We start from the raw sequence: 25,832 nt of genomic DNA, 5'->3' as shown, positions 1-25,832 counted from the left end.
ACATCCAAAAGGAACCCTTTTCTGCCTCTTCAGCCAACTCTCTGGTAGCCCTCCTGAGCCTTGCTCCAGTCACAGCCATATCAAAATAGCCTATCACAGTGGAAGAGACCCAAGATGGCATTGGTGAGACATGGCAATGTTTTGTGGGCAGCAAACAAAACTTCTGACGATTCTATTAAATATTCTTTTTCTGGACCAAGATCACTGCAGTGTGTAACCTGTAATTTCCATTTGAGACTTTGTGTGTGTTGCTTCGGTTTCTAGCATCTGCAGATTTTCTCTTGTTTGTGACCTGGCAATTTCTCCTTCAGTATCCCTGGCAGAATATCTTGATGACATTGGTGGATGCTAAATCTATCGATATCGGTTTGTGAGGTTTTAAAATGTGTGAAGTGATGGAATAAACTTCAAAATTATAAGTCGGTTCAAGTTTCATACTCTTGACTTAAAAGGTAATAAAATACTCAATCTATCAATCTTTTAAATTGGTTCAATTTAAATATTTCCACATTTGTACTGCTGAACCTTGTATGCAAATATGTTTAAATGTTGACATAAGGAAGGTTAGGAATAATAACACTTTTCATACCTAATGTAAACATTTGAGGTTATTTAATTTGCAGTCTGAATAGTGACATTTACTGAGCACAATCTCTTCCCTGAAGTCTGAATTTTAATTTTTATTGTTTCGCGCAGGTAATTTGTGGCCCAGTATCCAACCACCTGACATTCTTGCAGATGGAGTATGTTAGGACAGGGCTAAGATTCTGTAGTGCTTTGTGTATAATTGTTTTATTCTGACATTCTAAATTTAGGAACTGCTGTGCAATATAATTGTATTATATAATTGCCTTAAGATGTAATAGAGATATTCCAAACCACAGTGAAACATCAAGAAACAAGTCATGTAAATGTGAAGGTTTCTATTTCTTCTAAATTAAAATGCAATATTTTCATGTTTTTAGATATTCAACACTGCATAAATAGTTAATATTCAAATTAAAGTTATTAATGACATATTTTATACATTACTTGAAAATATAATTCCCAATTTCCTAATTTTTATTCAAGTTTTATGTATTTTTGGTTAATGTTTTTTGAATTGTTAAATAGACTATATTTTAAGATGACATCTTGCTTCACTATCATGCATGATAAGCATTCTTCACCGTATTTGTCAAGAGCATAAAACAATAATTGTTTAGAATCTATTTAAAATAGTTTCATATGTTTTATTTGACTGCTGGTTTTATTTAATACAATTTACAACTGCAAACAAAATTTGCCAGATTTAACCATTAGTAGTACGTGAGCTTCTACATTTACAAACGTACTTTGCACATTATATCTCCTTCCTTAATTTTGCCTGCCAGTCAGTACCAATACAAACATGCTTGTGGTTCTTGAAATAGTCATGCAATTTTTATCTCTAAATTTCATGTTTGTTGAATCTACAGTTGAGTACTGTTCTTCATTGAAATAATTGAATGCAGTGTTTAGAAGTAAATAATCTGGAAAATTCTGTGACGAGGGAAGTCAAAAATTAATTTGGCATTATCAGCAATATCATTGAATAAGGCAAACAACTGATGTAGTTGTGTTTCTTCCAAAAGTGTACAAAGCTTCATCATTTTCACTGGTATGACATCCTGAACAAAAGATGTTAAATGACAGGAGCTTCCCTGGGCTGCCTGTTGAATCAAGTTCTGTTGGACAAAAGCCCAGTTTTACAGCCACAGGAAAACATCTATTCTGGTTGTCAAGGCACTCACTTCCTGCAAATGTAAATTACAGAGAGAAGGGTCAAGCAACTGAGAAAATCACCCCAAAGGAGTTAAAAATTATGTAATGTTGCAGCATTTTATTTAATCGTATGATGGGTTTCTTGTGCGCCCTGCAAATGCAGAACTGTGAGTAAGCCCGGCGTATTTGATTGACTACTAGATTAGTCTAACAGTGGAAGGGGTGTATTCACCCTTGTGCTTCATTATTCCTGCTGCTTGCCATCATTACAGGTTCGTGTGGAAGTGATCTGCTTATTCTGTTACAGTTCGCTCATGCTCCTTTCACTCTCTCAGGTTCGCAATTCCTACTGAAGTGAAGACACTTGAGCAGATTGTTGGAAACGTTTTATGGTAGAAATTTAATGAACCTGTGTATTGCTATCAATGTATTCTGATTAGCACAAGGAATTATTCTCAGTGTATCTTTTGTCATTTGACTTGTTGGCTGTTTAGAAAGATCTTTTTATGACATTTTTAGTAAAATAATGGCAGCACAATCAACAAGTCAGGACACTACAGCCTCGCCGGATCCAAGAAAAGAATTTCGTTCACTTCCTTTGTTAAATGATGCTTTTGTGAAGATCATGAGTGGAAACTTGCTGGGGCATGAAAATGCTAAATCTACACGAAAATCGCCCTCCATATCCCCCAGACTATCTCCCAACATTTCACCCAGAAATTCGCCACGTCTCCTCCGAAGAATGATGCTGAAGAACAATAATCAAAAGCGTCGATTTACAGTGGCTCATACCTGGTAAGAATTAGTTGATTCCAGCTGCAGTAAAGCCTGATTTTGGGCTTTAGGTGTTTGCATTTTACTAAGTAAAAATCTGTCGCACATTTGATTTTTGGCAGCACATTATAAATTAGTGAATGTTCTGATTTTGCGATAAGACTTCACTTGTATCCTTCCAAACAGCCTGCTGGAAATATAATACATTTTACATTTGTAAAAATAATTTAATTTGTATTCCTCTATTGCTCCCACAAAGTTTAAAAACTGCAAAAGCAGTAATGTAAATAATCCACTAACGTTTAATGAACTCAGTGACCTCGTTTAATTCTTCCTTAACATAAGAATTTATGTGACAAAATTGAGAAAAATGTAGGCTATGTAAGTTAGGATAAATGAGGTCTGTGTTCATAGAAACTTTTAACAATATATTCTATAATGTGACATCACCATCAGCAATCTTATACCTGTATTAGGAAAAATTTGAGTTGTATCAATTCGCAATTCTATTCACATTATCAAATCTAAAAGCTGGTTGAAATTATTACTATTTCAAACAAAATGCATTGCTGCCTATGTCCTGTTTGTATATTCTCTGAAGAATTTAAGATTTGGATCTGTCAACCTCAAATTTAAGAATTTCTTTGCTATCTCGAGTTTCATTAAATCACATTTTGCATTGGAAAGAAGAAATATTTTTGCCAGGCAATTCAGAATCAAAATCAGGGTCATTATCACTGGCATATGTTGTGAAATTTGTTGTTTTGTAGAAGCAGTATAATGTAAGACATAAGTTACTATGTTACAAAAACTACAAGTTCAAAAGCTAAAAATTATTGTGATCTAATCAACTAATTCCATATGCATCACCTGGGTTTATGCATGTTGCAGCATGGGTGTGCTATACAGATGTGTGAGGATACTGCATCATGAAACAATAAATTGCACCTTACCAACATTCCTCACCTACCACAATTTTGATAGTCAAGAACACAGAATACTCTAGCAGTAAATCACTCTTGCTTAGGATGGATTGAAATGAACAAGTATAGGCTGAGAAGGGCCATTTGATCCTTAGCCCATGTGCTGCTCCCCCTTTTGTCATCCCATCTAATTACCCTACAACCAAAGTCTTTTTCAGTTGAGCTGCTTTCTTGTTTACTGGCTTGGAAGTACTTTCCCCTAAGTCTTATTGCTTGTGACCCAGCCTGGCCTGATACCCATATTTTTATTGCTTTGAATTCACTTGGAGATCCATTATTTTGCCAACTGGAAGTGCTATGGGATTATTGAAATGGGGTGAACAAAATAACCAGATAAGATCTGCTCGAAGTAGTTCGAGGTAGAGAAAGAAAGCACTTGTAGCTTGTCTTTAACATCCTTTGAGTTTCTCAGAATGCAACATTGCATACATTTTCGTCAGAGTCAGGAGATCATGGGATAGCACAAAATATAGACTGACTTCCAGTATTGTTCTGAGGAGATGTTGCGTATTGGATTTGATAAATTGTAGCTCCACTTGGTCCTTTAGCTGGATGGAGCACTACTTAAAGAAGACCATTGTAGTTCTTTCCTGTTATTGCCAAATGTTAAATAAGCATTGTCAAAACAGTTTCTTTGGCCTTTATTTCCATGCTGTTTGGGAATTTCCTAGTTATTTACTGATTGCCAGTTTTTCATGAACTGCAATAGTGAATTACTGAAAAATGCTTTTGATCACTGAACCTAATGCCTCCTGACATGTCAAATTTGCTGAAGAGTGAAGTGTCTTAGAAATATCTTTCTTTACTAAATAATAAGTCGTGTCTAGCAATTCAGTTTCTTGTTCTGAGCATGCTCAAATAGCATCTTGGTTACATCTTGCTCAGTGCAGGCTGTTGTTAAGAATCAATAAAAAATCTTCAGAGAAATGTGAAGATAGGTGACCAAATATTTGATGGGGTGTGATTGGTATGGTTCTCTTTTTGAACCACCAAAATGAATAACTCAGATGGCTTTCCGCTGATATGGGTAACTATTGTATATAACATCAAAAGCAAACTCAGGCTCATGGGGTAACAAAGAACTTCAATCTTAGCCAAGGTCATCATCACCCTCAACTTTTGTAGCTCTGCCTTTTTCTTTGCTCCCAAAGGAATTCTGAATGTAAGTCATTCAGCAGTAAACACTTGCACTAGCATTAAATGGAAGAACTTAGAAATATTTTTCTAGTGGTAAGATGAAGAAAAGTTCATTTAGTGGAGAACCTAACTTGCTGCTTTAACCAATCAATTGCCCCTGAAATATCTTTCACCAAAACATGTTGCCTCCTTAACTGTTGTTCTTTACTGCTCTTTAGCTGTCAAAAATTTTCCTGCTATTTATCTTTTTGGTGGGGTGGTGTGTGTCAGCAGTTTCTGAATCCTGACATGATCTTTTCGCATGGCTACGTTGTCAGCTTCTTTTCAATCCTAGCCTATTCTTCCAGTGTGCTCTGGGAGTAATTTAGTGGGAAATGCACATGGCCTCATGGGAAGAGACCTTATGTTAATTACACCCTGTATGCTGGGTTTCGGCGGATATTATTTATTTATATTACATCCGAGGAATTGATTTTTTTTCTGGTTTAAATTAAAATCTATGGAAATAGAGTTATATTTTGAGCTGGACAAGTAGTGTAAGAGGTGGTGGCCTGGATGTCCCAGGGTTAAGTGCTGGGAAGTACAATGTTTATGCAGTATGTAAATGATTCTAGGGGAAAGAAAGAAAATTCACCAAGTTTATAGACTGTATTCAAATTAGCAGAAATGGAAATTGATGAGAAACAAAAATTAACTTCAATAAATTGGGGAATAAAATTAATAAATTCAAAATAGTTAGAGGATAAATGGGCAGCACTGTAGAACAAGAGGTTCTGCTTAACGCAGTTCAGTCCTGACCTATAATGCCGTCTGACTGCAGACTGCACTTTCTTTTGTGACTGCATGGTGTTTGAAAAAATTTCCATGCTTAACAATCCCAAATAACCATATGTTCCTTTGACTTGAATAAAACCTCTGGAAGTGTCTGATTACAGCTTACAGGTATTCCACCTGTGTAAAACCTGTGCTGTACTTGGTGGGAAAACCTTTGTCAGCCTTATAAATTTGCACTGCCCAAGGGATATTATCATCTATACATGGGAGAGAGGCAATAATATCTGCCTGGTGTCTGTCTGTCCGTCTGTCTGTCTGTCTCTTTCACACACACACACACACACACACACACACACACACACACACACACACACACACACACCCACCCACCCACCCACCCCAAAATGAGCTTTGTTGATGGAATCAGGTATTGAATCCAACTAACATCCAACTACTATATTTATCTATAGTGTAGTTCAAATCAATGGGAGGGAAACATGACTTAACCATGAAGTCTGGCTTCAGCTAGGATTGTCTTCTTGTCTCTGTCTTATTTGTGCGCAGCATAGAACATTTTGCTGAATCCATCAGGAACAACGTGAGCACAAGACAGTGATAATAGCAGGCAATGGATTCACTCAGGTCAAGGCCTACTTATATTTACATTAAGTTAGTGTCTTCTGCTCAGCTCCATGGTCTGCAGGTTGATTAATTTTTTTTTAATTAATTTTTTTTAATAATACTTGTAAACAGTTTGTGTTAGTATCAAGAGCCTGAGCCAGCCACAGGCTACAAAGCAAGGTCTGGGAGATATAGACCCGTAAGCCTCACATTTGTGTTAGTTAAGTCATTGGAGCTTTTGCTTACTTTCTAAGAAGGACAACAACATAACAATGAACAGGAATTCTGCAGATGCTGGAAATTCAAGCAACACACATCAAAGTTGCTGGTGAACGCAGCAGGCCAGGCAGCATCTGTAGGAAGAGGTGCAGTCGACGTTTCAGGCCAAGACCCTTCGTCAGGACTAACTGACCCTTACTCAGTCTTCCTTCAGTTAGTCCTGACAAAGAGTTTCGGCCTGAAACGTTGACTGCACCTCTTCCTACAGATGCTGCCTGGCCTGCTGCGTTCACCAGCAACTTTGATTTGTGTTGGTAACATAACAATGAGTTGTTTTGGAATTGGAATTGATCTGTTATTGTCACATACACTCAGTGGGCGCTTTGTTTGGTACACCTGTACACCACGTTAACGCAAATATTTAATCAGCCAATCATGTAGCAATAGCTCAATGCATAAAAAACATTCTGACATGGTCAAAACGATCAGTTGTTGTTCAGGCCAAACATCTGAATGGGGAGGAAATGTGATCTAAGTGAGGAAGTAGAGATTTTGGTGTAATACATAAACTAAATGCTGGAGGAACACAGCAGGTCAGGAAGCATCTATGGTGAAGAATAAAGAGCTGACATTTCAGATTGCGACTCTTTACCGGCATCTGCAGAATCTCTTGCTTTTACATTGGTGTGCTCTCTATGATCCATAGTGTTTACAGGGTTGGTCAGAACAGACTATTGGTAATGTTCACGTCTAGAAAATTAAAGCTCTCAACCCTCTTGACCTTAGCACCATTGAACATATACAACTTCCTCACTTCCTAAAGTCAATGACATGCCCTTTTGTTTTTGAGGGAAATGTTGTTGTTATGAGAACATCTTACTAAGCTCTCTATTCCTTCTTTCTCTCCAACTGATTGTTATTTGAGGTGCTGCCCCCTACTGTAAACGTATAGATGAAGATAAAGCAGAATCTGGCCGTGCAGTCAAGAACGTACAGGGAGTAGAATAGGGTGCTGAGGACGCAGCCTTGTGAGGCACAGGTGTTGTGAATAACCATGGCGAAGGTGTTGCTGCCTTTTCTTCATTTTGCATGGAAGTCGAGAGTCCAGTTGCAAGGGGAAGTGCTGACTGAAGGTTTCAGATTTGGTAATGAGTTTGTTTGGAATTATAGTATTGAACGTAGAGCTGTAGTCAATAAGCACAGGTGCCTTTACTGCCCAGATGTTCCTGTGATGAGTGCAGAGCCAGGGAGATGGTGTCCTCCATAGACCTGTTTCAGCAATAGGTGAAATGCACTGGGCTGAAATTGTAAGGAAGGCTGAAGGAAATGTGTGCCACGGCCAACCTCTTGAAGCACTTCTCAATGGTGGTTGTCAGAGCCACTGGGTGATAGTCATTAAGGCACATTACCTTGTGTTTATCAGGTACCAGGATGATAACGAGCTTCTTAAAGCAGGTGAAAACTTCAGATTGAAGCAGAGAGAGGTTAAAAATTTCTACAAATACCACCCGCTTCCCCAGCTGATCTGCACTGGACCTAAGGATTTGGCTTGGGGCACTATCCAGCCCATATACTTTCCACGAGTTCCCTCTTTAGAAGACTGATCTTACATCTGCAATGGTGCCTGGGTTTCAAGTGTGGTGGAACCTGTCAAAGTGGATGGTGACATACCAAATCCCTGCTGTTTAAAATGTTCATAAGATATGTTAATTTCATCAGGAAGCAATGCCTTATTTTCAGTGTGGCTGCCCACTACAGCATACAAGTTCTGCCACAACTGATAGCATATCTAGGACTCAATTTTGGACACTATATTTGTAGTTATTCAAGTTGGAGTGAAGCTGAAATAATTTACCATCAGGTGAATCTCTGAAATTGGTTCACAACCAGTAATCAGCTGCTAAACTGCCAGTAATTTTACACTATAAGTAATTTGTCAGCACATCTATCTCTTTCTTTATCATAATAAATTTCAGGCTGTGCCATATAATTTTATAGATTGTCATGCCAATGGAGTGGGTAATGTACTGGATATTGCCTATTTTATTATGATGATTTATGCAGTAACTTTTATTTACATGCATAGTAAATTAATTATCTTTGGAGAAAATGTTCTTCTGAAGTCCTGGAGTCTGATGGAATTAGATTATGGAAATATTCTTCTAGTAATGGCTCATTTTCCTTCAATGAAGTCTAAGTGGAGTTTATTGTCCCATGCTCAAGTACATAAGGTGCAATAAAAAAACTTAATTGCAGCAGCATCACAGGCACATCGCACGCTCTCTCTTCCATTTGGCAGAACCATGGAATAGCAAAGACACTGACTTTAATCTTCTTCACTGGGAACATAGTTCCCTGATTGGTTCCATGGCAGATGGTGAGGGAGTCAACCCAGGTTGTGTATTCATTCTTTTACCTACAGATCTACCTGATATAGATGTACCTGGCCATGACAATTCTGATATGTGTCACAACATCATACTCCATGTGAAGACAAAGCACTTTCTTCATATGAAAACAGCCTTCATTCCGTTATAAACTACCTGGTACAGATTAAGAATGTCCATTACATCACTGACATTCTATGAGACCTATGTGCTCTTCCAAATAGCCTTTAAGTGGTGGAAGCATTAAATATGCAGATTAGATTTTTATTAAATCTCTGATTAGAGGTTAGTGATTCACAGAATTGAAGAAACCATTTTGATAAAGGTGTATGAGTAGATGGTATCCCTAGTGAAGATCTAAAACTTGACACAATAGTACTTTATCAGGAAAACAAATTTATGGGTTCATCTTCAACATTTGACAAGGCCAGAGAACTACAATACAGTTGTTGCAGCCACAGAAGGTTTTCCCTTTGTTTGCCACAGAGAAAGTCATTGCAAAGATCCCCTCACCCACCTTTCTGCATTCACCAAAAAGCTGCTCCGAGAATCTGTCCACCTTGACACACCATGGACATGATTGTCACCATGTGATAATGCAAATAGAAAATCATCAAGTAGCGTCAGCATAGTCTTCTTCTAATCTCAAAAAAGCATCAGGTTTTCTTTAATGACATGGGCAAAGAGTATCTTTTTCAAGTGTGATTGTGCTTAGAAATTGCTCTGCAATCTACATCTCTGTATGCATGCAGGGCATGATATACGTCCAAGGATATAGGTGTATCGGAAAGATAGGTTAGTAGGCAGAGGGTGTGGTGTGGCCCTGTGTATAAGAAATAATATAAAATCATTAGAAAGCTATGACATAGGATCGGAAGGTGTAGAGTCTCTATGGGTTGAGTTTAGAAATGGCAAGTGAAAAGGACCCTAATGGCAGTTGTATACAGGTCTCCAAACAGCAGCCAGGATGTGGATTACAAATTACAGCAGGAGATAGAAAAGGCATGTCAGAAGGGCAATGTCATGATAATCATTGGGGATTTTAACATGAAAGTGGATTGGGAAAACCAGGCCACTACTGGACCTCAAAAAAGTGAATTTGTAGAATGTCTAAGGGATGGCTTTCTAGAACAGCTTGTTGTTGAGCCCACTAGGGGATCGGCTGTGCTGGATTGGGTGTTGTGCAATGATCCAAAGGTGATAAGAGAGCTTAAGGTTAAGGAACCCTTAAGGAACAGTGATCACAATATGATCGAGTTCACTTTGAAATTTGAAAAGGAGAAACTAAATTCCAATGTGGCAGTATTTCAGTGGAAAAAAGGAAATTACAATGGCAGAGAGAGGAACTGGCCAAAGTTGACTGGAAAGGTACACTAGCAGGAAGGACAGCAGAGCAGCAATGGCTGGAGTTTCTGTGACAAAGGAGGGAAGTTCAAGACAGATATATTCCAAATAAGAAGACATTTTCAAAGGGAAGAAGGACACTACCGTGGCTGACAAGTGAAGTTGGAGCCAACGTAAAAGCAAAAGAGAAGGCATACAAGGAAGCTAGAGCTGATGAGAAGATAGAGGATTGGGAAGCTTTTAAAAACTTGCAGAAAGAAACTAAGAAGGTTATTAGGAAGGAAAAGATGAATTATGAAAGGAAGCTGGTGACTATAGTATCAAAGATACTAAAAGCTTTTTCCAAGTATACAATGGGTAAAAGAGAGTTGAGGGTAGATATAGAACCATTAGAAAATGATGCTGGAGATATTGTAATGAGAGACGCAGAGATGGCAGAGGAACTGAATGCATATTTTTCATCAGTCTTCACAATAGAAGACATCTGCAGTATACCGGACATTTAAGAGTGTCAAGGAAGTGAAATATGTGCAGTAAAAATTACGACTGAGAAGGTGCTTAGGAAGCTTAATGGTCAGAGGGTGGATAAATCTTCTGGACCTGATGGAATGCACCCTCAGGTTCTGAAGGAAGTAGCTGGAGAGATTGCGGAGGCATTAACAATGATCTTTCAAGAATCGATAGATTCTGGCATTGTACCGGATGACCGGAAAATTGCAAATGTTACTCCTCTATTTAAGAAGAGTGGGAGGCAGCAGAAAGGAAACTATTGACCTGTTAGCCTGACATCAGTGGTTGGGAAGTTGTTGGAATCGACTGTTAGGGATGAGATTATGGAGTACCTGGAGGCACATGATAAGATAGGCCAAAGCTAGTAGAGTTTCCTGAAAGGAAAGTCCTGCCTGACTAACCTACTGCAATTTTTTGAGGAAATTACAAGCAGGGTAGACAAAGCAGATGCAGTAGATGTACTTGGATTTTCAGAAGGCCTTTGACAAGGTGCCACACATGAGGCTGCTGAGCAAGATAAGAGCCCATGGAATTACAGGTAAATTACTAGCATGGGTGGAGCACTGGCTGATTGGCAGAAAACAGAGAATGCGAATAAAGGGATCCTTTTCTGGCTGGCTATCGGTTACCAGTGGATTTCCACAGGGGTCGGTGTTAGAACCGCTGGTTTTTACGATGTATGGCAATGATTTGGACTAAGCAATTAATGGATTTGTGGCTAAATTTGCTGATGATACAAAGATAGGTGGATGAGTGGGTAGTGTTGAGGAAACAGAGAGCCTGCAGAGAGACTTAGATAGTTTAGAGGAAAGGGCAAAAAGTGGTAAATGAAATACAATGTTGGAAATTGTATGGTCATGCACTTGGGTGGAAGAAATAAAGGGGCAGTCTATTATTCAGTTGGGGAGAGAATTCAAAATGCAGAGATGCAAAGGGACTTGGGAGTCCTTGTGCAGAATACCTTAAAGGTTAACCTCCAGACTGAGAGGGTGGTGAAGAAGGTGAATGCAATGTTGGTATTCATTTCTAGAGGTATAGAGTATAAGAGCAGGGATGTGATGTTGAGGCTGTATAAAACACTTGTGAGACCACACTTGGAGTATTGTGTGCAGTTTTGGGCTCCTTATTTTAGAAAGGATATACTGATATTGGAGAGGGTTCAGAGAAGATGCAGAAGAATGATTCCAGGAATGAAAGGGTTACTGTATGAGGAACATCTGGCAGCACTTGGGCTGTATTCCCTAGAGTTCAGGAGAATGAGGGGGGAATGTGGGACTTGCCTACAGAAGGCAAAGAGTGGTTGTAGACAGGTTATATTCTGCATGAAGGTTGGTGACCCAGTGGTGTGCCTCAGCGATCTGTTCAGGAACCCTTACTTTTTTTGAGTTTTATAAATGACCTGGATGAGGAAGTGGAGGGATGGGTTAGTAAGTTTGCTGATGACACAAAGGTTGGAGGTGTTGTGGATACTGTGGAGGACTGTCCGAGGTTACAGCGGGACATTGATAGGATGCAAAACTGGGCTGAGAAGTGGCAGATGGAGTTCAACCCAGAAAAGTGTGAAGTGGTTCATTTTGGTAGGTCAAATATGATGGCAGAATATAGTATTAATGGTAAGACTTTTGGCAGTGTGGAGGATCAGAGGGATCTTGGGGTCCGAGTCCATAGGACGCTCAAACAGCTGCACAGGTTGACTCTGTAGTTAAGAAGGCATTTGGTGTATTGGCCTTCATCAATCGTGGAATTGAATTTAGGAGCTGAGAGGTAATGTTGCAGCTATATAGGACCCTGGTCAGACCCCACTTGGAGTACTGTGCTCAGTTCTGGTCGCCTCACTACAGGAAGGATGTGGAAGCCATAGAAAGGGTGCAGAGGAGATTTACAAGGATATTGCCTGGATTGGGGAGCATAGCTTATGAGAATAGGTTGAGTGAACTCGGCCTTTTCTCCTTGGGGCGACGGAGGATGAGAGGAGACCTGATAGAAGAGTATAAGATGATAAGAGGCATTGATTGTGTGGATAGTCAGAGGCTTTTCCCCAGGGCTGAAATGGTCGCCACAAGAAGACACAGGATTAAGGTGCTGGGGAGTAGGTACAGAGGAGATGTTAGGGGTAGGTTTTTTACGTGGAGAGTGGGGAATACGTGGAATGGGCTGCCGGCAACGGTGGTGGAGGCGGATATGATAGGGTCTTTTAAGAGACTTTTGGATAGGTACATGGAGCTTAGAAAAATAGAGGGCTATGTGTAAGCATAGTAATTTCTAAGGTAGGGAAATGTTCGGCACAACTTTGTGGGCCGAAGGGCCTGTATTTTGCTGTAAGTTTTCTATGTTTCTATGTTTCTATCTCATAGAAACATTCCGAATGTTAAAAGGCCTGAACAGATTAGATATGGCAAAGTTATTTCCCATGGTATGGGACTCTAGGACAAGAGGGCACGACTTCAGAATTGAAGGATTCCCACTTAGGAAAGAGATGCGGAGAAATTACTTTAGTCAGAGGGTGGTAAATCTGTGGAATTTGTTGCCTCGAGCAGCTGTGGAGCCCAAGCCATTGGGTGTATTTAAGGCAGAGATACATTAGCCAGAGCATCAAAGGGTATGGGGAGAAGGCAGGGGAGTGGAGATAACTGGAAGAATTGGATCAGTCCATGATTGAATGGTGGGGCAGACTCGATGGGCTGAATGGACTACTTCTGCTCTTGTATCTTATGGTCTTATGATCATAACAAGCCGATCCCCAATAGTCCCAAATACATCGCTGGCCAGTTTCAAGCAAACCTCTGTCTAGATGAAGGGTCTTGACCCAAAATTTTGACTGTACAATACCTTCCATAGATGTTGTCTGGTCTGTTATGTTCCTCTAGTGCTTTTCTATGTTGTTCTAGATTCCAGCATCTGCTCTTTCTTGTGTCTCACAGGGGAGTAGCTCTTTAATTGCAGAAAAAATGGGAGTTTGCTGAACTGTGTTCTCCACTCCAGAACCATGATCACTGCAACCTCAGTCATCAAATTGCAGGGTACTACTCTCAACTTTCATGAAGCAAAAACTTACAGCAACCTAATTCCACTCTATTCTGATGCTGAAAGTTTATGGTGAGTCCCTGGAAAAATGTAAGTCACTTCCCAAGTCAAAAGAAACATAAATGATAAAACTTACAGTGATCTTAAATGCACCAGTACAGCCATTATTGGTCTGAGGAAAAAGAGTGTGTGAAGAATAAGAGCTCAAACAACGAGCTATAAAGGAACAAGAAAACAAAACCTACCCTACACGCGAAAATCAAAATCTAGCAGGCAGCTCTAAGCAAAGCGCATATGATTTTTCAATGCAATGTCATGTACTGAAGCTTAATGCTGATGTGAATTGTAAGACTGAACGAAAGAGGAGGCAGACACAGGGAGATGAAGGTGCTGGAATCTGCAGCAAAAGCAAGCTACTGGAGCAACTCAGCTGGGGGAGCAGTATCTGTGGAGTGATGGATCCCTCAGACTGAGACCATGCATTGGGACTTCTGCTCCAAAGATTTTGCTCAAAAGAGAAAATAGTCCAGCTTGATAAGAAAGCTTTACAAGTAAGTTGTATTCCAAATGATTTGTACTATCATACAGGAAATCATTGAACGTATTTCAATTTATAACACAATTTAGATAGCAGCAGTAAGAATTAAATGACAAATGACTTTGGCTAACTTTGAGGAGATGCGAAAGGATTTAAAAGGAGTGGATTGGGACAATTTGTTTTATGGGAAGGGTGTAATAGAGAAATGGAGGTCATTTAAAGGTGAAATTTTGAGGGTACAGAATCTTTATGTTCCTGTTAGGTTGAAAGGAAAGGTTAAAAGTTTGAGAGAGCCAGGGTTTTCAAGGGATATTGGAAACTTGGTTCAGAAAAAGAGAGAGATCTACAATATGTGGAAAATTAAAATCTCCCACAATCACAACCTTGTGCTTACTACAAATATCTACTATCTCCTTACAAATTTGCTCCTCCAATTCTTGCTCCCCATTAGGTGGTCTATAGTACACCCGAATAAGCGTTACTACACCTTTCCCATTCCTCAATTCCACCCAAATAGCCTCCCTAGACGAGTCCTCTAATCTATCCTGCCAAAGCACCGCTGTAATATTTTCTCTGACAAGCAATGCAACCCCTCCCCCTCTTGCCCCTCTGATTCTATCACACCTGAAGCAACAAAATCCAGGAATATTTAGTTGCCAATCACACCCCTCCTGCAACCATGTTTCACTAATAGCTACAACATCATATTTAGAGGTATCAATCCATGCTCTAAGCTCTTCCACCTTTCTTACAATGCTCCTAGCATTAAAATAGATAAATTTAGGAAACTCTTCACCTCTTACTCCCTGCTTATCCCTAATGGTGCAAACAACTTTGTTATCTTTTTCTTCCTTCTCCCCTACATCTTCGGTCTGAGTGCTTCCGTTCTTTGTCCCCTGCCTATCCTCCCTCACACACTGTCTACTAGCTTTCTCTGTTTGTGAACTAATCTCCTCTCTCCTAGTCTCTTCAATTTGATTCCCACCCCCTACCATTCTAGTTTAAAGTCTCCCCAGTAGCCTTCGCAAATCTCCCCACCAGGATATTTGTCTCCCTAGGATTCAAGTGCAACCCGTCCTTTTTGTACAGGTCACACCTGCGCCAAAAGAGGTCCCAATGATCCAGAAACTTGAATCCCTGCCCCCTGCTCCAATCCCTTAGCCACGCATTTATCTTACACCTCATTCCATTCCTACTCTCACTGTCACGTGGCACAGGCAGTAATCCCGAGATTACTACCTTTGCAGTCCTTCTTCTCAACTCCCTTCCTAACTCCCTATATTCTCCTTTCAGAACCTCTCCCCTTTTCCTACCTATGTAATTGGTACCTGTATGTACCACGACATCTGGCTCCTCACCCACCCACTTCAGGATATCTTGGACGTGATCAGAAACATCCCGGACCCTGGCACCAGGGAGGCAAACTACCATCCGGGTATCCGGACTGCGTCCACAGAATCGCCTATCTGACCCCCTAACTATCGAATCCCCTATTACAATTGCCCTCCTCTTCCTTTCCCCACCCTTCTGAGCTACAGGGCTGGACTCTGTGCCGGAGGCACGGCCACTGTTGCTTCCCCCAGGTAAGCTGTTCCCCCCAACAGTACTCAAACAGGAGTACCTATTGTCAAGGGGCACAGCCACTGTGGTACTCTCTAGTACCTGACACTTCCCCTTCCCTCTCCTAACCCCTCCAAATAATGTGCAGTCTACACTTACTGGCCACTTTGTTAGGTGCAGAAGTGGAATCCAGTGTGGCCTTCTGCTGCTGTAACCCATCCAGTTCAAGGTTCGATGTGCTGTGTAAGAGATGCTCTTCTGCACACCACTGTTGTAACACATGGTTATTTGAGTTACTGTCACCCTCCTGTCAGCTTGAACCAGTCTGGCCATTCTCTTCGGAACCCTCTCATTAAAAAGGTGCTTTTGCCTACAGAAAAGTTGCTCACTGAATTTCACTTTTACTTTTTGCACCATTCTCTGAAAACTCTAGAGATGGATGTGCATGAAAATCCCAGGAGATCAGCAGTTTATGAGAAACTCAAACCACCCCGTCTGGCACCAACAATCATTCCACAGTTAACATCACTTCGATCACTTTTCTTCTCCATTGTGATGTTTGGTCTGAACAACATCTGAAACTCTTGACCATGTTTGCATGCTTTTATGCATTGACTTACTGCCACATAATTGGCTGATTAGACTTCAGGAAGGGGAGCAGTGCACATGCAAGAGTTTACATAAATGGCGTTGCATTTGAGAGCTTCAGGTTCATAGTGGGGAACTTCACATAGCCTGTCTTGGTCCAACCACATAGGCAGCTTGGCTAAGTAAGCCAGCCAGCAACTCTACTTCTTCAGGAAGATAAAGAACTTTCACATGTACCCTTAGATTCACACCCTTTTATTGATAGGAAGCATCCTCTCCAGAGGCTTCATGACTTTGTAAGGCAACTACTTTGCCTGTGAATGCAAGAAATGGCCGAGGGTTGTGAACACAGCTCAGCACATCGTGGAAACTAACCTTTTCATGGACTCTGTCTGTACTTCTGTCTGCCTGGATCAAAGGCATCATTCACCTCATACCTTCTTCTTTCTATCCCGCCCCCCCCCCCCCCCATTAAGCAGAAGATACAAAAGCCTGAAAGTATATACCAGCAGGTTCAAGGACAGCTTTTATCCCACTGTTATAAGACTGAATGGTCCCTCAGTATATTATGATGGACACTTGACCTCACACATAATGTCATCAGTAATTTCCACTTTACTCTCTACCTCCATTGTAAGTTCATTGCAGATGCAGCAATTTATTCTGCATTCTGTTACCATTTTACCTTGTACTGCGTCAATACATATGGATTTGTATGAATGGTATATAAGACGTTTTTCTAATGATTTTTTTTACAACCTGAAAGCAATGAGATGTTTTCACAGGAAATGCTGCACATTGGTTTGCTGCTAGCTAGACAGTTGCAAGAACACAGCACGTTGTTTTGAAATCCTTGTGGACCTGGTGTAGAGTACATCAGTATTTCAAAGTTCAGAGAAGACTTATTATCTAACTATTTACAGTTTATGTCACCATATACAACCCTAAGATTCGTTTTCTTACAGTCATACTCAGAAAATCCAAGAAAATAATAGAATTGATGAAAGATTGCACCCAACAGGACAGACAAACAACTGATGTGTGTAAAAAAAAAACAAACTGTACAAATACAAAAGAAAAAATAATAATGCATAAATACGTAATAATTATCAAGACTATGAGATGAAGAGTCCTTGAAAGTGAGTCTATAAGTTGTGTGGAAAAGTTCACTGATGGGACAAGAGACGATATTCCTGCTGGGTCAAGGGTAGCCTGATGATTAAGGGGTAATAACTGTTCTGAACGTGGTGGTGTGGGTCCTGAGGCTTCTGTGCCGTCTTCCTAATGGCAGCAGTGAGATGAGAGCCTGGCCAGGGTGGTGGGGGTCCTTGATGATGGATGCTGTTCTTCTGCAACTACGCTCTGTGCAGGTGTGCTTAATGGTGGGGATGACTTTGCCCATGATGGACTGGGCTGTATTCACAACTCTTTATAGGAATTTCCACTCAAAGGCATTGGTATTTCCATACAGGGCATGATGCAACCAGTCAATATGCTCTCCACTACAAGTCTATAGGAGGTTCTGAAATTTTTAGATATCATGTCAAATCTTCGCTGTAGAGGTGCTGCCATGCTTTCTTTGTAATTGTCCAGAGTAGTAAATAGTTACAATAATGATGCAATTTAGAAATGCTGTTATTTTTCAGTTGTCTTTTTAAAGGATTCATAATTGATCATTTTTGAACAGGTTTTCGAGAATGCTTCATTTATTTCAAACCATCTCAGTTATACTTTTAACAGTAAAACAATGAACACATGTACTGTAAATAAGCAACAGAACTGATCCTTTTTCCTTAAAAAGGTCTATAATTATTGTTTAATTAATTAGTGGTAATTTCTATTCAAAAATATCTTGGCGTGTGAGATCATTTCTTTTTTGGAAGATTATTGCCAAATTGGCACACACTTTCTAGAAGTTTCACCACGCCTGTAAAGTGTAGAATGATTGACCTGGTGCTCAGCTGCAAGGGTAAACCTTTATTACTCCAAAAGGCCATGATGTTCCTTGGATTGCCATTGTGCAACCTTCCTGATGGGATTTATCAGTCAATTTGAAATTCATTCAATGTTGACTTAAAACATCATTTGGAAAAAAAAGGAAATAATAATAAGGAAAATTTGAATAATCAGCTCAATTTGGTACTAATCAGTATAAAATGTAAAGGAGAATATGACAAGATTAATCGGAGCACATAGAGATAATGGCAATCGTCATGTACTCTAAATTGAGTTTAGACTGCTGAATTTTGCTGTGCATGGTAGCAGTCTTAACTATCAAATAACAGCAAGAACATTGATAGATGGGCAGTCACACTGTAAGAGCACGGTAATTAACACTCCTTGGGGGGCAATGCATCAACAGTCCTAATAAGCAGATTGAGAGTGTCATGACACTCTAGCACTTTACCCTCCGAGGCATTTTGAAGTGCGATATCCAGGCCCATCATTGCAGCAATACGTGCTTGCATGCCTGTATAGTTACTTTGTACGGTGGTTGTCACTGTTTGAGTGAACATGAGTTTATTATCTTTTACTTGTGTTGCAACCAAAGCTGAGATATCAGGTCAACAGTTGTAGCATGGAGCCGGACATTATTACCAGAGAGCCGTGTGTATCGTTCAAGTTGGACTTCCACCCATTTTTGGCCTTATCAGCCTGACTTTCAGGCAGTCGAACATTCATGCTCAGATATCCCTACTTCTTTGTTCATTAGTGTTGGTCAACTATGTCTCAGTAAATCTGAGCAGAATTCCTCACGTGCAACCTCTCTCTGTCTGGCAAGTGAGCTGCTGTGAATTAGGAATTCTTCCCATTTGATTTGGCAGCAATTCATTTATCCCTCTAGCTTATGAAGCTATAAGGCTAGAGCTTGCGGGTGTGAATTGGGATGATGTTTTTGCAGGGAAATGGACTATGCACATGTGGTTGATGTTTAGGGATCTCTTGCAGGATGTTAGGGATAAATTTGTCCTGGTGAGGAAGATAAAGAATGGTAGGGTGAAGGAACATGGGTGACAAGTGAGGTGCAAAATCTAGTCAGGTGGAAGAAGGCAGCATACATGAGGTTTAGGAAGCAAGTATCAGATGGGTCTTTTGAGGAATATAGGGTAGAAGAAAGGAGCTTAAGAAGGGGCTGAGGAGAGCAAGAAGGGGGCATGAGAAGGCCTTGGCGAGTAGGGTAAAGGAAAACCCCAAGTCATTCTTCAATTATGTGAAGAACAAAAGGATGACAGGAGTGAAGGTAGGACCGATTAGAGATAAAGGTGGGAAGATGTGCCTGGAGGCTGTGGAAGTGAGCGAGGTCCTCAATGAATACTTCTCTTCGGTATTCACCAATGAGAGGGAACTTGATGATGGTGAGGACAATATGAGTGAGGTTGATGTTCTGGAGCATGTTGATATTAAGGGAGAGGAGGTGTTGGGGTTGTTAAAATAGGACGCATAAGTCCCTGGGGCCTGACGGAATATTCCCCAGGCTGCTCCATGAGGCAAGGGAAGAGATTGCTGAGCCTCTGGGTAGGATCTTTATGTCCTTGTTGTCCACGGGAATGGTACCGGAGGATTGGAGGGAGGTGAATGTTATCCCTTTGTGCAAAAAAGGTAGTAGGGATAGTCCTGGTAATTATAGACCAGTGAGACTTACGTCTGTGGTGGGAAAGCTGTTGGAAAAGATTCTTACAGATAGGATCTCTGGGCATTTAGAGAAATATGGTCTGATCAGGGACAGTCAGCATGGTTTTGTGAAGGGCAGATCGTGTCTAACAAGCCTGATAGAGTTCTTTGAGGAGGTGACCAGGCATATAGATGAGGGTAGTGTAGTGGATGTGATCTATATGGATTTTAGTAAGGCATTTGACAAGGTTCCACACGGTAAGCTTATTCAGAAAGTCAGAAGGCATGGGATCCAGGGAAGTTTGGCCAGGTGGATTCAGAATTGGCTTGCCTGCAGGTGGTGGTGGAGGGAGTACATTCAGATTGGAGGATTGTGACTAGTGGTGTCCCACAAGGATCTGTTCTGGGACCTCTACTTTTTGTGATTTTTATTAACGACCTGGATGTGGGGGTAGAAGGGTGGGTTGGCAAGTTTGCAGACGACACAAAGGTTGGTGGTGTTGTAGATAGTGTAGAGGATTGTCGAAGATTGCAGAGAGACATTGATAGGATGCAGAAGTGGGCTGAGAAGTGGCAGATGGAGTTCAACCCGAAGAAGTGTGAGGTGGTACACTTTGGAAGGACAAACTCCAAGGCAGAGTACAAAGTAAATGGCAGGATACTTGGTATTGTGGAGGATCAGGGGGATCTGGGGATACATGTCCACTGACCCTTGAAAGTTGCCCGACAGATAGATAGGATAATTAAGAAAGCTTATGGAGAGTTTGCTTTCATAAGTCGAGATATAGAGTTTAAGAGTCGCATTGTAATGATGCAGCTCTATAAAACTCTGGTTAGGCCACACTTGGAGTACAGTGTCCAGTTCTGGTTGCCTCACTGTAGGAAGGATGTGGAAGCATTGGAAAGGGTACAGAGGAGATTTACCAGGATGCTGCCTGGTTTAGAGAGTATGGATTATGATCAGAGATTAAGGGAGCTGGGGCTTTACTCTTTGGTGAGAAGGAGGATGAGAGGAGGCATGATAGAGGTATACAAGATATTAAGAGGAATAGATAGAGTGGACAGCCAGCGCCTCTTCCCCAGGGCACCACTGCTCAATACAAGAGGACATGGCTTTAAGGTAAGGGGTGGGAAGTTCAAGGGGGATATTAGAGGAAGGTTTTTTACTCAGAGAGTGGTTGGTGTGTGGAATGCACTGCCTGAGTCAGTGGTGGAGGCAGATAGACAAGTGAAATTTAAGAGACTACTAGACAAGTATATGGAGGAATTTAAAGTGGGGGGTTATATGGGAGGCAGGGTTTAAAGGTTGGCACAACATTGTGGGCCAAAAGGCCTGCACTCTGCTGTACTGTTTTACGTTCTATGTTCTATGTTATCATATGCAGAATTTGCCTTTAAACTGTTTGCAAATTGCTTTGAACTGAACTGGTGGATATAAATATAAGATAAGGCAATGTAGTGTTTTTTTCCCCTTTACTTTCCAGTGACTTATCAGCCAGGGCTGGTGTAGGTTGTAGTTTGTGGTTCTATGATATTTGAAAAAATCTCACTATTTTTCTCATGGCAAGGCAAGGCATTGATAAACTTCAATTACTCCCCATGAGAATACCGTCTCCATGAGTGACCTCAGATTTTATGGTCATAATATCTGCAGCAATTGAGTCAGTAATTTTCCTTGATCCAGGAAAAAGAGTTTATTGGAAAAGTGTAATTCATGAAAGGGGGCTGAAATGAATAATTTTGAATGTTTTTTTTTTATGTACAGTATTTCCAGTAATTGAATGTTCAGCAATAGCCTATCATTTGTGTCTATGCCTTCCACAGAACACACATTTTCATAAATCTAGCAACCTTTGATCTCCTTCCCTTTCAATGTCATCAGCTTAACTTGCTCTGTATAGCTCTACTGCCCTCACAGTGCAAATGCAAAGTTTAAAGTGCATATATTTCACCATATACAACCTTGAGATTCATTTTCTTGCAGGCATTCTCAATAAATCCATAATAGAATAATAATCATAATAGAATCAATGAAAGACTGCACCAACTCGGGTGTTCAACCAATCTGCAAAAAAGAACAAAATGTGCAGGTACAAAAAGCAAAAAAAAGCAACAACAATAAGAAATGTATAAGCAATAACTATCGAGAACATGAGATGAAGAGTCCTTGAAAGTGACTCTTCATAGGTTGTGGGAACATTTCAATATGAGGACAAATGAAGACCTTTGGTTCAAGAGCCTGATGGTTGAGTGCTAATAACTGAGACTCTGGTTCTGGATTTTTCCTCGGATTTATACCTGAAGCCTTCCCCAAGTGTGGGTGTAGCTACAAGGCAATGAGTGGTTGAGATCAGAGTTTACCTTCACCTAAATGAGCTGCCAACTATGGCTGATGTGCCCCATTTGCCCAAAGCATCTACTTTTAAGGTACCAGAAACCCTCCTTTGCCTGCTTCTCCTGGCAGTAGAAATAATTGCACTGGGCTTAGTAGCTAAGCTACATGTGAAGGCCAGGATCTGGAGTTGGTTGTCAGAAGCTTTTTGTGTATATTGTTTACACAGATCAAATTATTATGCAGTACATTGAACTCAGACATCCCACCTCTCCGGGAAGTTCTGGGAGTCTCCCGCATATTGATAGTGGCTCCCTGATGCCCGGAAATTATATACAATATCCCGCAAATTGATTATTTTGAGAAGGAAAGGGAGAGCGAGAGCGAGCATCCTGATTGGTCTCTCTTTGTGCTAAGTAGACCTATCAGTTTTCTTTGTGGGCTGGCTTTACAGTCGACCTCAAAAATAATAACAGTTTTGCTCACTGTTTGCAACAGTGCTTTTCTATTGCCCATGGTGAGTTAAAATGCAAAAGACATGTTGAGATGAATTTAACAGGTGTCATTCGTTCATTAGCGTAGCTAATGATATTTAAATTAGCTGGCTAGCTGCTGAAGAGCTACCCTATTGATGTCCTACGTGATGACGCCAAACTCCCTGTAGACTTGCTTAAAGTTGTAATAGAATAAACATAATAATATAATGTAATACAATATATGTGCATATTTTAATGTCACATTTTCTGCATATATCCCTTGGTTTACAGATTAGACAAAATCACTAAACAAAGTATTACATACACCCTTGGAGGTTGGGGGGGATATGGGGTTGCGGGGGGCGGTGCTGCTACCTCCCTGAAATGGTGGTGCTATCTTCCTGAAATGAGTTTTTGCAGGGTGGGATGTCTGTTGAACTAGAATAAGGTAAGCCAATAACAATGCAGAATCAAGTACAAAAGCTACTGAGAAAATGCAGTGCATGTAAATGATAAAGTCTAAGACCATGATGAGTTCAAAAGTCCATCTTATCATACAAGAGGTATATTTAGAAGTCTGATAGCATGGGATAGAAGCTCTCTGTGAACCTAGTGGTGTCTGCTTTCAGGCTTTTGGATCTTTTGCTTGATGGGACAGAGGAGAAGAGAGAGTGCCTGGGGTAGGTGGGGTCTTTGATTATGCTGGCTGCTTCACTGAGACAGCAAGAAGTATAGACAGAGTCCATAGAGGGGAGTCTGGTTTCTTCCAGTCACCTGCAGAACAGCTGGCAAACTGAACCATTATGCTTTCTATGGTGCTTCAAAAAAAAATTGATTAGAGTCGATAGGGACATGCCAAATTTCTTTCGTCTCCTGAGGCAGTAGAGGCATTGTTGAGCTTTCTCGGTTGTGACATCAACGGGGTCGGACCAGAGCAGGCTATTGGTGAAGTTCATATTTAAAAACTTGAAGCTCACAACCCTCTCGACCTCAGCACTGCTGATGCAGACAGGAGATGTTCACAGACCCCCTTTCTGAAGTTAATGCCCAGCACTTTTGTTCTGCTGACACTGAGGGAAAGGTTGTTGTCATGACACCATGTCAGTAAGCTCTCTATTCCCTTCCTGCACTCTGACTCATTGTTATTTGGGATGTGCCCCACCAGAGGTAGAACAGAATCTGGCCTCACTGTCATGAATGTACAGGGAGTAGAGAGCTGAGGACACAACCTTGTGGAGCACCAGTGTTTAGAATAATTGTGGCAGGATTGTTGCTGTCTGAACTCACTGATTGAAGTCTGTTGGTCTTTCATTGATTGATTCGATTATGGTTCTTGTATCTACTGTGATTAACCGCAAAAAAATGATTCTCAGTGTTGTATTTGCTGATATATATGTACTTTGATAATAAATTTACTTTTACTTTGAAAGTCCATTGGTAGATGGAGGTATTAACTCCCAGAGTCTGGAGTTTAGTGATGAACTTGCTTGGAATAATAACATTGAAGGCTATAGTCAATAAACAACAGTTTGAAGTGAGTGTCTTTACTGTTCAAATGTTCCAGAGATGACACCCACCCTAGACCTGTTTCAGCAGTAGGCATATAACAGTGGGTTGAGATTGTCTGGAAAGTTGAAGTTAATGTGTGCCATTTGAAGCACTTCATGGTGGTAGATGTTAGAGACACTGGCCAGTAGTCACTATGGTGCATTATCTTCTTTTTCATGGATACTAGGATGAATGTGGTCTTCTTAAAGCAGTGGGAACCACAACCTGAAGCAGGGAAAGGTTGAAAATGTCTCCCAACACCCCTGCCAGCTGATCTGCACAGGATACAAGGATATGGCTAGGAACTCCATAAAGGCTTGATGCTTTCTGCAGGTTCACCTTCCGAAGGACTTACCTTATGTGGCAAGGTTGACTGTTGTTTCAGGTGCACTTGAGACTACCAGGGTGTGTGGTGACATGCACATTCCCTTCTGTTAAACTATACTAATCCCACATTCTGTATCTATTTAGTAACTGAAAATCAAATAATTAATAGCTTTTTGAAAAAAAAGTCTATTTCAGTGGTGTGGCATGGCCTCTTCTCCCTGTTGAATCTTTAATCTTCCCAACCTGAGTTATTCCAGTTGTAGAATTTCAGTGAACAAGCTACATTCTCAGCACAGCCAAGTGCACAGTGTTCAGCACATCCCAGATCTACTACTTGAGAATCCCTTTGGAAGGATGTTAATGTCTGAATTTTCTTCATGCCAGCCACATCTTCGGAAAAAAAACTCTTGCCAACTTCCTCCATTCTCATTTTTGATGGTAAGATTAAGATAGTAAGATTAACTTATTTATTGGACAAATTTAAGGCACCCATTAAACTCTTTACTGGATCCCTTCCTTCCACATGTTCACTAACCAAAGCAAGTTGTTCTGATCAGAAATGCATTGCCTAAAAGAGTAACAGAAGAAGATTAACTAACAACTTCAAAAAACAATGGTGTTAATAACAAATAAGTTTCTGGAGTGAAAAGATAATTTAAAATAGTGGCAAGGTGCAAAATATGTTTTGCCAAATGACTTCCTATCTATACTATATTGTATCATGGTTCTGTTTATGGTGGTTGGGTTCCTAAGTTTGTCATAACCAGAGGTGGTAGTGGTGATAAGCTCTCACTACCTATAAAGTGCTCCAAATGGCGTGTGTCTTTAACAACCTCTGACAACCAAGTCCTACTTTTGGTCTTTACATGCAGCTTAGCTACCAGGCCCGGTAGAACTATTTCTACTGACAAGAGAAGGGGCAAATGCGGACCACTGGTGCCTCAAAATCAGTTGCTTCGGGTAGGTGGGGGTTATCAGCCTTGGATGACAGCCCACCTACAAGAAGGAAAACTCTGATTTTAAACCTCTGCTGCCTTGTGGCCATACCCACCAAGGGGAAAGGCTTCGGGAGTAAACCCTGAGGAAGAAATCTGGAGCCTGGGTCCCCAAGGCAGTTTGATGTTGTTTACAACTTCACTGTGGCAACCTATGTGATGACACTGGTGCCAAACTGTATCGGCGCTTGCCCTTCCCTTGGACTACATCAGTGACATGGAGAGGGGGAGCCCACTGCATGGGCAACAGCCGGTTCTTCAAATTTCCTGTCCAGGCTTGTGCCCTGGAGAGGACACAGTCCATCAGAGGCTCAAACCCATGATCCCCGGGACTGACGGC

At 40.8% G+C, this 25,832-nt stretch overlaps 1 protein-coding gene across 2 annotated transcripts in view; it reads left to right on the top strand.

Moving 5' to 3' along the window:
• pde4d (phosphodiesterase 4D, cAMP-specific) overlaps window positions 1–25,832 on the top strand; it is a 1,076,746-nt gene that overhangs the window by 391,114 nt on the left and 659,800 nt on the right. The window contains exon 3 of one of the 2 annotated variants that reach the window (XM_072252563.1): window positions 2,263–2,538. The exons of the other annotated variant lie outside the window; for it this stretch is intronic. Within the exon in view, the coding sequence (XP_072108664.1) occupies window positions 2,263–2,538 (276 nt within the window). The remainder of the gene's footprint in view (window positions 1–2,262; window positions 2,539–25,832) is intronic. 2 annotated transcript variants of the gene reach the window in all.

Source organism: Mobula birostris, chromosome 3 (genome assembly GCF_030028105.1).
Source record: "Mobula birostris isolate sMobBir1 chromosome 3, sMobBir1.hap1, whole genome shotgun sequence".
Taxonomy (NCBI): Eukaryota; Metazoa; Chordata; class Chondrichthyes; order Myliobatiformes; family Myliobatidae; genus Mobula; species Mobula birostris.
This window is presented reverse-complemented; position numbering and strand designations above follow the sequence as displayed.